General features: G+C 40.8%; 1 protein-coding gene across 6 annotated transcripts in view; it reads left to right on the forward strand.

The window, feature by feature from the left end:
- The window catches only part of ANK3 (ankyrin 3), a 699134-nt gene that overhangs the window by 519747 nt on the left and 167281 nt on the right, over positions 1-12106 (forward strand). For all 6 annotated transcript variants that reach the window (XM_054436350.2, XM_063669954.1, XM_054436348.2 and 3 more), the window contains 6 exons: positions 1782-1880; positions 4570-4668; positions 7436-7534; positions 9126-9323; positions 11038-11136; positions 11418-11516. In XM_054436350.2, the coding sequence (XP_054292325.1) occupies positions 1782-1880; positions 4570-4668; positions 7436-7534; positions 9126-9323; positions 11038-11136; positions 11418-11516 (693 nt within the window). The remainder of the gene's footprint in view (positions 1-1781; positions 1881-4569; positions 4669-7435; positions 7535-9125; positions 9324-11037; positions 11137-11417; positions 11517-12106) is intronic.

Here is a 12106-nt window from a genome sequence, read left to right on the forward strand (position 1 = left end):
CTATTTTAAACATAAGTGGTCTAGGAATTTGTGAGCTAAAATTTTATATTATCTTAACCCTGCAAGTTAAAGAAATATTGCCTGTAATCTTCTGTTTCCTTTTGCCAATCAGAATTTTGGTCCAGTTTATAGGCTTCACTTTAATTTGTTCTTTTAACCTTTAGCTATGCTATGCTTTGGTTTTCTCAGCAAGATGGTGCTTGTTGTCTTTGCAAAAATAAATGGTCCCAAATTAGTAAGCTGTCTATTTCAGAATAAGTACCCAAGTTTAGGAAAAAATAAGTCACCCAATTTTAGGGAAAACATGTGAGTTTACTAGCAATTTTGAGGTAAAGGTTGTCATCATCCAATTGACCCTTTTAGGAAGGGTTTTTGCCCCTTTCAAAAGAGTGTGGTCATCCTGCCTGGATAGATCCATACCACCTCTTGTACTCTGTGGGCTCTAAAATTCAGAGTGGGCAGGAAAAATGACGAAAGAGAAACTCTCCAGACCCCAGACACCTCCTTGCCACTATAATTCTAAAACCTTTTACCAAAGCAGCATTTCAAGATCTGTCTGTTGACCCACCCAGTCTATCAAATGTGTCTGAATTCTGAGAAGGGAGGAAAGGAAATTAGCAGTCATGACTCATTTTTCCATAGAAGAAAAAAAATAAGTCCTAAAACAGGGCGTGGGCTCCCACTCTCATTTTCCTCTGACTCTGAAGATTTCACAACATATGGAGGTTGTAGCCAGTCATCCTGGGATGGACTGTGGCCACATGGTCTGAGAAGCCTCGGTGAAAGCACCTGCAGTGACTTTGACCTAAGCTTTTACAGTGGACTCTGGTATTTTATAGTTCTCCACTGGCAGCTGAAATACGTGCCACAGTCTCAATCGGCAGGCAGGACAACTTGGGACATAATTTATTAAAAAGCAGATTCTTTTATTAGATTAAGTAATAAACCAAACGATTCAAATAATGGGTTATTTACATTTCTGCATCCTTGGAGTAAACACCTACTTGAAGCATAAAGCTAGAGAAGAAATCAAAATGTTTTAGAGCTGGTCTTGTAGTTGTCTTAAAACACAGCAAAGAGAACAGAATAAACCTTGGTGAAGTGGAGCTGTGAGGACAAATGTTGGGGCCAGACATTTTCAGTCTGTATTTGAAATGAGGTAAAGGAGGGACATATTATTATTATTTATTATTTTGAAACAGAGTTTTGCTCTTGTTGCCCAGGCTGGAGTGCAATGGCACAATCTCGGCTCACTGCAACCTCTGCCTCCTGGGTTCAAGCGATTCTCCTGCCTCAGCCTCCCAAGTAGCTGGGATTACAGGTGCACGCCACTATGCCTGCCTAATTTTTGTATTTTTAGCAGAGATGGGGTTTCACCATGTTGGCCAGGCTGGTCTCGAACTCCTGACCTCAGGTGATCCACCCACCTCAGCCTCCCAAAGTGCTGGGATTACACATGTGAGCCACCACACCCAGCCTGGGACACATTATTTGGAAGAGTGAATTCCAAAGTAAAATAACGAAATGAATGATCATTTTTACCTCAGCTAACCGGGTGACTGTAACAAAAATTCACTTCCTGTTCACAATTATCAGGGTACCTTGGGTTCCCGGGGCAGCTAGACTACTTCCAGAATAGAATCTACGTGCTGCTTAACCCTAGTACTTTCTGTTCATTTCAATTTACCACACATCATTTTAGCAAAACTATTTACTGCACACAGTGAAACTGGATTTTGATGGAATGTAGTCAAGCAGGTATACGTATTTGTCCCTTGCAGAATGGCTTTACCCCTCTTCATATTGCCTGCAAGAAGAATCGAATTAAAGTAATGGAACTCCTTCTGAAACACGGTGCATCCATCCAAGCTGTAACCGAGGTGAGAAGAGTTAAGATTTCTGGGAGTCCTGAGATACTGAGAGTATAGCCTTAGCAGCCAGAGCCCCAGGGCCATTTCCAGGGACCAGCTAGTTTGTTTGCATATCATGGCCATAGACTGCATTCTGAACTCTTTAGGAAAAGGGCTGCCAGTCCCTAGGAGAAGCAGACAAACATGTTGGTGGGTGAGCTGGATGCAAATGTATCACTGTGTCAAGAAATGTAACCTAAAACACATGCTTAAGGGGAAGGGCACCTTCACAGAAAGCATAATTTATATCAAATCCTATACTGTAGTGCTTCTCTAATGGGTGCAGTTTTGTCCCCCAAGGGGCATTTAGTCATGTCTGGAGGTACTTTTAGTTGTCACAACTGGATAGTACTACTGGTCTCTAGTGGGTCAAGGCCAAGGATGCTACTAAACAGTTTACAGTATACGGGACAGTCTCCCGCAACAAAAAATCATCTGATTCAAAATGTCAAATGTGCTGAGGTTGAGAAACCCTGCACAAGACGACCTTGGTGCTTTTGTCAAGTAAGGATTACTCTGTCTCAAAATTCAAAATTAATGAAACAGCTGCTGAGGTTGGTAAAGTATTAGATCTAAGTTTCTCTCATAGGAACCAACTCAGAACTCAGAGAAATGATCCATCAGAATCAGGGCTGTGCCTTCTACAAAGCAAACCAAGCCTGACACCTACCCTTTCAGACTTGTCCCAGACCCCCAACCTCCACCTCACTACCTCCTAGCACTCTGATCTCTGTTAATTCTAATTCTAACCTTTGGCACTTCCATAGACTAGACACTCTCTTGTTTACCTCTGTATGTCTCTGCCTCTGTGTGTCACACCCCCTTGGCCAGGCAAATCCTGCACATCCTTTAGAAACAGATCTGGGCCACCTTCTTCAGGAAACCTCCCCTCACTCCCCAGCCTGATCTACATGTTCCTTCTAGGAACCATCACCTCATCGTGTGCATACTTCCATCAAAGCCCTTATCCAGCTCTCTGATTTATGACTCAGTGGCACCCCCAAGACCCCCAGAGGCTGAAGGCTCCTTGGAGGCAGGGCTGAGTCTGACTGGTCTTCATATACCCACAGTGTCTGGCCCATACACAGATCATTCAGTAAAGTTTTGTTGAATGCCTGATGCTTAACTATAGGATTTGAAGCAAACATAAACGTTAAAGTCTAGTCTAGTGATTGTTGCTTGGCTTCAGTTTCTTGCCTGGAAATGGAATATTTGCCTAGATTTACACTTAGAATTTTTAAAATATTAAATCGTTGACAATATGAATACTGATTTGCCATGTTGTCAAGGCTTATGGGTTCATATTAGGCAAAGAGTTATTTTTAAGTATAAAATAGAAAGTTTACTTTCAGTGCATAGGAACCCTCTTAGAGATCAGAATAGGCTCTAAAATAAAAGTAAATTCTTGGCTGATGTTTGAGTAAATGTCCAGAGATGTCAACCAGTAATCCAGCTCTCTGTTCCCTAAGAGCTTTAAAAGGCAGTTCAGACCAAGATTTTGCCTTGCACAAGCTCTAACTACTCCCCCTGCTGATGGAAAAAGGTGCCAAGACTATAACAAAATTCTCATTTTCCTAATTGTCCTCCATTCTCACTTTTTGAAGTCTGGACAGCTGGAATTATTCCTTTTCTGTCTTTTACCTCACTTTGATTGTATAGAATTCCTTTCATATATTTTTGACATTTCTCAAATTTCTGCTGAGATTAATTGTCCCCTTCTGTCCCTTTTTAAAAAAACAGGTTAGCTTTTTCTAGATATACTAAAAAAAATGTTTTATCAAGTTATGATGTTCATGTTGTAAGCTAAATTAAACTCTGAAAAATTTAAAATGGAATCATTTCATATAAAAAAACACAAGTAAATTATACTCTTTAAAATATTAATGACTTGAGATTTTTATCTTTCTTATTCACTCTAAATCTCACAAGCATGGACATATTCAATATAAAATATGCTGGAATCAATAAATTCTGCTTTATGCTGAAGAGTATTCTGGGGTCTATGTACATTTATATATATGTATGTGTGCATAGGATCTGAAGCAGTTCAAGTCTAGTCTAGTGACCATTGCAGTCTTTGCTTTATTTATATTGCCTTAATTTATAATACCCATAAAGTTAAAAAATTAAATGTTTGAAACTATTAATGCTGATTTGTTCATTTACTAAAGAAACAGCTTTGTGTTAGGTACCCTGCTCTTTTATATGTGACATAAATGGGAATCCTCTTTAAAGCCCAGAATAGGATCTGAAATAAAAGTTGACTTTTTACTAATATGTATGAAATCACAGCTGTCCTCCTTCTATACACACACATATGGATGAGGAAGGTTTATTAGTAAAGGGGAAAAACAGCCTTCAAGTTACTTATCAATTTTTTCAAAGATCTACATTAAAAGTATGAAATAAATTCTTTTTCTTTTTTAATAGGTATGACATAAGTCTTTCATAGTAACAGAATTTGCTTTAGGAAAATGATGATTGTATGTTTATATATTTACCATATAGAATCTGTAACGTCATGGTGAATGTCCTGATGTCCTCTAATCTGATCATTAAACTGATTTAGATGGATGGATGGATGGCAGGCAGGCAGGCTCACAGACAAAACTTTTTTATGCTAAGCCAACAAACCACCATTTTCTTCTTTTCCCCTTAGTCGGGCCTTACCCCAATCCATGTTGCTGCCTTCATGGGGCATGTAAATATTGTATCACAACTAATGCATCATGGAGCCTCACCAAACACCACCAATGTGGTAAGTATTCTTTGAACAAAGGAGGTCCATTGTGAGTATTTAATAAACTGGCAAAGGTGGTTTTTATCTACATTTTTATTTTTTATTTTTTTAAGAGTTGGAGTATCGCTCTGTCTCCCAGACTGGAATACAGTGGTGCAATCATAGCTCACTACAGCCTTGAATCCTGGACTCAAGTGCTCCTCCCATCTCAGCCTCCCAACTAACTGGGACTACAGGAATGTGCCATCATGCCCGGCTAATTTTTAAATGTTTTGTAGAGACGGGGCCCTCACTATTTTGCCCAGGCTGGTCTTGAACTCCTGGCTTCAAGCAATCCTCCTGCGTTGGCCTCCTAAATTGTTGGGCTTATAGGCATGAGCCACCATGCCCGGCCTTATTGTTATTATAATTAATTAATATGTAATTAATATGACTACTTAAAAGAAGAAAATTCAAGAATACATTTGTTTCCTTTACTTCAAAGGCAAGATCCACTCAGTCTCTAGTTGGCCACAAATTGTTAGGACTTACGAACTACGTTCATTAACCTTACAGGTGCATTACTACTGGATATTATGTTTTAAAAAATAAAGTGTGGCCGAGCACGGTGGCTCACGCTTGTAATCCCAGCACTTTGGGAGGCTGAGGCAGTCCGGTCACATGAGGTTGGGAGTTCAAGACCAGCCTGGCCGACATGGAGAATCCCCTGTCTCTACTAAAAAATACAAAATTAGCCAGGCATGGTGGCGCATGCCTGTAATCCTAGCAACTTGGGAGGCTGAGGCAGGAGAATTGCCTGAACCCGGGAGGCGGAGGTTGCGGTGAGCTGAGATTGAGCCATTGCACTCCAGCCTGGGCAATAAGAGGGAAACTCCATCTCAAAAAAAATAAAAATAAATTAAAAACAAAGTATGGGGGATATTTTTCTACAACAAAAACATTAAAAAGTACCGCATGTTGGAGAGGTCGTTTAGATACTATCGTTGTTTATACAAAGAAGTGATTTTAGCAGGGCATGGTGGCTCACGCCTGTAATCCCAGCACTTTGGGAGGCCGAGATGGGTGGATCACTTAAGGTCGGGAATTCAAGACCAGCCTGGCCAACATGGTGAAACCCGTCTCTACTAAAAATACAAAAAAGAATTAGCTGGGCGTGGTGGTGCATGCATGTAATTCCAGCTACTCAGGAGGCTGAGGCATGAGAATCACTTGAACTTGGGAGGCAGAGGTTGCAGTAAGCCAAGATCATGCCACTGCACTCTAGACTGGGCAACAGAGTGAGACTCCATCTCAAAAAAAAAAAAAAAAAGAAGTGATTTCAACTAACTTCAAGGTAGTCTCTCTTTAATGTGCTTCACCATGTTATAGCAAACCCATGGAATTCTGTGTTCATAGATTACTCGATGGTATTCTTTTCCCACACTAAGCATTGCTCTGTAGGAACCACGAGGCTCACTTCAGAGTAGCTATCAGAGTGGTAACTTACCACCCATGATCTGCATGTGGCATTTGACATTGTTTTACAGGATTTCAAATTTGCCATCATAATATTAGCACAATAGACCATAAGCATAATAACACTCATTGGACTCATGAGCATTAAAGAAGTAACAATAAAACAAGCACCATCCTGGCACAGAAGGGGCAAGCTAGGAGGCCCTGCACGCTTACCCTGAGAGTGGGGCTCCCCAGTAAGAGTGCATCTTCCAGCAGCCCCAAGCAGTACAACCAAAAGATAGAAATAGACCAGCTTCTCAGATGAGATACAGTCTTTCCTGTTACTAATTGCACAGAATGTTTTCATTCGTAAAGGGAACACTGAGTAATATACTAAATGACATCCTCAGCACCTTTCCAGTAAACACAGTCCACCAGTTTCCTATGGAATCTGTCTTCACGAGTCCTTCCGTGGAAGTAGGTGGCCTGTAAAGCAAAGACCAATTTATAAAGGCAATTTAAAAGTGGGCATCACCTATGTGAGAGAATATATTTCATTTTTGTTATTTGTCCATTTCAGTGTATCTGTTTCTAATATCATTTTCATTTTTAATCAAGTAAAGAAGTAATCTGAATTAGAGTCTATTTGATGAAAAAGTAGGGGGAGGGTGGTCCAGGGCAAAGAAAATGACCCACTGGGAAAAATGCCCAAAGACTAGGATATTAATCTGTTCAGATAAAATAAGAAATGCAAACCAGCTGTTGACAAGCCAAATCCAGCCCTTGGCTATGTTTATGTTGCCCATGTAGTGTTTTGTTTTTAATTCTGAATTTATGGTCAATATTTAAGAATTAGAAAATTTGTATAAAATCCAGACTGCCACTTCTTTTGAAAAGTTGCATGGTGTGGCATGGTAAGGCTGGCATCTTGCACAGTGACAGCAGCGAGCTGCAGATGTGGGTGGTAGGGGGGGTTGGCTGCCTGCGTCAGTGCAGGTGTGGGCTCTCTCAAGCACTCTACACCTGCTCAGCTGCACTCACTCACCCCCCTGCTTGGCTCCTATGAGCTCTCACCTTTCCAGCCCCAAGGGAGGCCACGTTGTAGGTTACTGAGCAGCACCCCTGGCACAGTGGGTGACAAGACTCCCTAGGCTTACGCCAAAGTCTTTGCCTCATGGACCAGGTTCCTGTGAAATTCTTATGCATTTGATTTCCTATCTTTTCCATAAGGAAGTGCTTAGGACTATTTTTTATTTTTGAAAAATGTCCATCATAAGCTTTATGCCAAATAAAATACGCGACTCTTCTTCAGAGCTGCAGCTAATTTACTTTGGCTCATGTTCCCCAGAGAGGAGAAACAGCACTGCACATGGCAGCTCGCTCCGGCCAAGCGGAAGTTGTGCGGTATCTGGTACAAGACGGAGCTCAGGTAGAAGCTAAGGCTAAGGTATGTGCAATACTTGAGAAGTGTTTGAAATTGAGGAAAAACTGTTTGATTTTCTTAAAACTTTTAAGTATATATATGCTGTCTTTCAAGAATACTTTAAAAATAGTGAACAACCTCCAATGATAAAAGTCTCTACCCAAGTAACATTGTAAAAAATCCCTTCCCTCCACATTTGTTCATTCTATTATTTAACAAAATGAAATAGGATGAGATGAGAACTTGTGCCTGAAACTGTCAGCACACGGCTAGTCCCTAACAGACTGGGGATGAATCTAGACTTGGTCCAAAGTTCTTCACACTCCTGTGTAGAAGGGCTTATGCACAAAGCTTCTAGAACAATCACAACCTAGAAGCATAACTGAGCTTTTTTGGTTGACTTATAAGTCAGCTGTCAACAGCCAAAAAGGAAAATGGGGGATTTTTTTTTTTCTACACAAGCTGTATGGCCCCTTCAGAATTGACCTCGTATTTCACCTGCAGGAGAAGGCCACGTATCTGCTGCTATTGGGATAGATAGTTCAGTCAGGTTATCAGAATGGTAGTTCAGGTCCAGAATCATAAACCATTTAATTTCAACCTGCAATATGTAAATATACATTTGCACAAGTCTGCAGTCTCTAGTTTCAAGTTAAGAGGTGGCAGTAGTAGCAGTATGTGAGCTTTTTCCTTGGCACCTATTTGTTTCTGCTTTCAATATTCCTCTTCTCCCTTGCAGCTCCCTAACTCCTCTTATGCTTCCTACTGGTTAGATAGCCCCTCTTACTTTGACATTGACCCTCATCCTCCTTATTCTTCCAAAATGGCATCCTCTATTCTAGCCTCTTTTCTCTACCTTTCCTACTTAAACCATTTATCTGAACCTTATCACAATTCAGTACAGAATTTCTATTTAGAGGACTACCACAGGGATCTTTGAGCAAATTAAGATGATTTGCGCCTCCCAATTGGGGATAAGACCCTAGGGGATCAGGACTTGGTGAGTACCTCCTGCCCTTGGGTGGATTGTAGTGAGGTGGCTCTCCAGTTTAGACAGATGCAGCCCTTGCCAGGATGCACAGCCTGGCAAGCAGAGGGCATCAGCCCCTGCTGACCCTTCAGCTGGGAGCCTTTGCACAGGTTTACTGCACAACCCTACACTGCCTTCCTCACACTCTGCTTTTGTCTATGGGAAGGCAGAACCAATAAAATAATTCATTCCATGTGAGTGCATAATAACTGGTGTGGAGGTATAATATCCCTCCCAGGTATATGAGTTTTACTAGGATACATTCTCTTATCTCCCAAAGAAGGAGCAATTAAAGTTCAAATTTGATTCTCTGTGGCAGGTGTTAGTGGGAGGTAGTTTATAGACAGAACTGCATTTCACAGTTTTCTCATTAATGAGTCACTCTCCAAAGGTATTTAATTAGCTTAGAGCTACCATCTCCTCATTTCTAAACATTGAAGAAAAAGACAAATGAGATTTTTTTAGCATTGACTCAAAAAGTTGATTGTACCTCTTACATCAAGCAGCTAATATTCCCTGAATTTTTCATAAAGGCACCATTGTTTCCTCAGCTCATCAGCCTTACATTTCTACCTTGCTGTTTAGGATGACCAAACCCCACTCCACATTTCAGCCCGACTGGGGAAAGCAGACATAGTACAACAACTATTGCAGCAAGGGGCATCTCCAAATGCAGCCACAACTTCTGGGTACACCCCACTTCACCTTTCCGCCCGAGAGGGGCATGAGGATGTGGCCGCGTTCCTTTTGGATCATGGAGCGTCTTTATCTATAACAACAAAGGTATGAAAGCAAATCTCACAATCCTGCTCTGTCCCCCCAAATACATCTTCCTTACATTTCCCAGCATAGTAACAGGTCCAGAAGCTGCACAACAGCACCTATTCTTGCGATCCCATGGTAGTCATTAATATGGCCAGCAAAGCTCTGTGGTGGGAGAGGGTACCTGGTAGTATTTTGTGGGGGGTTTTTTGCCTTAAGTTTCTTAGTACATTATCTTCCAATGAAACCTTACTGATATCCAGAGTCAGATTTCTTATAAATTATTTGATGGCCTTAAATGGTAGTTTAAAAACAGAGCTACAGATTAGTAAAATGCTCAGGCCAAGCACACAAACCACCTTATCACAGCTTGGTTGGTAGATGCTTTTATAATACTTGCAAAACTGGCAGTGAATTTTTCTTGGGGTTGTTTTTGTTTGTTCTTGTTCTTTTTTGTGTCATTATTGTCTTGTCTGATTTATAGTTTGATTTATTTTTATCTCAACTCTGATGCCTTAGAGTAATACCCTAACATAAACAGTTGTTCTGCATGTGCAGAATGCAAAATTTGGAGCTCATTTTTTTTGTGATACTACATAAGCCTTGCAAGTGTGATAGCAAGATGAATTGGCTTGTGGCGCATCTTCCAAAGCTAGTAACTGGTACTGCACTCTTTTATTTGGATGCAGATAAGAAAGATTAATGTGTAATCAATATAGAAGACAATTACAAATAGAAAACTATCAGGATAAATGATGACTACCTCAAATTTCATTTCTTGTGATTCTTTGGGCTCTTCAGTAGAGTTGAGATGCAAGTTCAGGAAGCTCATTTGATGTGAAACAGAATAATGGGTGATAGGGTCTTGAGTATTCAGGCATTTCACCATACCAGCTACACATTCCTTTTAGTTTGCTGTAGCCTCATGAGGTCAAATGTGCTGATGACCCCCTAATCCCTGACTCATGATTGGGACCCCCACAACAGTGTGCTGATTGGCTGGTTAATACACAGATTCTTGTAGGAGTTGGAAGTCTGAAGGAGCCAGCCACTCAGCTATTAATATCCAAGTGTTACATATTTGTCCATGTGTCATTATTCAGTTCACCTACAGAATAGGCGTTGTCATTCTAAAACCATGTCATTATTCAGTTCACCTCTGGTGGCAAAGGTGAGAGAATTTCTGACTCCTCCTCCTGAAGACTAGAGGACACATAAGGATTGTGTATACATGGAGAAACAGGGAAAGAAGAAGAGAAAGTGTCCGGTCTGGTGATGTGAGATTGTGAGAGGTTCAGACTTGCCCCGGATTTTCCCAAGCCCTCCAAACTGAGTCTGGGACCCTGTAACTTATTCTTCCCACAATATGAAACGCTTGAAACAGCCCTAGAATAAGCCCCAGATCCAGCTCTCCAACTTCATCCTGGTGAGATACCTGAAGACTTCCAGAACCAATAGCATGTCATGGCTCAGTCAGCAGAAGGGAGAAAGATTAGGTATCCTGGTATGTTACGCTCACACCCTGTCCATAAGAAGCCTCTTGAACTCTTATCTATGAGTCTTGGGCTTTAAATGCAGGCTTCACTGCTCATCATCAATAGAATAATTATCAGTTCTGGAAAGCAGTGCCCTTATGTCATATCTTTTTGTTTGTTTGTTGTTTGGTTTGGGTTTTGTGTGTGTTTTCCTTATGTCATTTCTATTGTTCATTATTTTTATGTTTCTTTTTTTTCAGAAAGGATTTACTCCTCTTCATGTGGCAGCAAAATATGGAAAGCTTGAAGTCGCCAATCTCCTGCTACAGAAAAGTGCATCTCCAGATGCTGCTGGGAAGGTAAGAGGTCACCAGCCACCCTGAAGCAGGCCACTTCCACGATAACAAAACACACCCTTGCTAATATTCACTAATAGCCACTCGAATTATAACTAAATATTTAAGTCCCACTAGGATGAAGAGCACTTGGAAAATAAAAGGTAAATGCTGGGGTCCAAGTACTGTGGAAACCAGAATGTAAATATGCCCTATGTCGTATCCAATCTAATTTCATTTCCTCAATCTAGGCCTCTGGTATTGACACCTTTGACACTGGTTGTTCTTTCTGCACGTGTTTTCAGAGCGGGCTAACCCCACTGCATGTAGCTGCACATTACGATAATCAGAAAGTGGCCCTTCTGCTTTTGGACCAAGGAGCCTCACCTCATGCAGCCGCAAAGGTACCTATAATTCCACAACCTAAGGAGACTGATGGGTAAGGTCTATCAGTCTCTATCTGCACATCTACTTCTGCTTCACCAGGAGCACCCTCCTAGTTTAGGCACGACTAAAAAATCACAGAAATAGAAGCACCTTAGGACATCTGTGCCTTCAGTGATTTAGTCTGCTAATATGGTAGATGCTCAGGAAATATTTACTTGTCAGTTGATTGTCTTTGGCAATCCAGGACCTCCTGGAGGAAGGAGAGCCGGAACACTCTTTAGCCAGATGAAAAACATAAGCACAGCCTGAGGAAGTAAGAAAGTTCTGATTTGTCAGAATTATGAAATATGTGTTACATTTTTCTGGCCATCTAATTGCCTTCAGGTTGTTTATTTGCATTTAGTAAAATAGGTTGAGAGGTTTTACATGTGTGTTTTTATTATTGCTAAGGAGGATCTTTATTGTTAGGGCCTTTTTGATCAGTAGACAACTTAGATTTCTGAGAAAAGAGAAACTGAGTGGGTATATAGCTATATTATTATTTTAGTAATCTAATTTGAGGGACAAATCATAAAGAAGAGCTTCCTTAAAGACAGGTTAATAGAGT

The sequence above is a fragment of the Pongo pygmaeus genome, chromosome 8 (assembly GCF_028885625.2).
Source record: "Pongo pygmaeus isolate AG05252 chromosome 8, NHGRI_mPonPyg2-v2.0_pri, whole genome shotgun sequence".
Taxonomy (NCBI): Eukaryota; Metazoa; Chordata; class Mammalia; order Primates; family Hominidae; genus Pongo; species Pongo pygmaeus.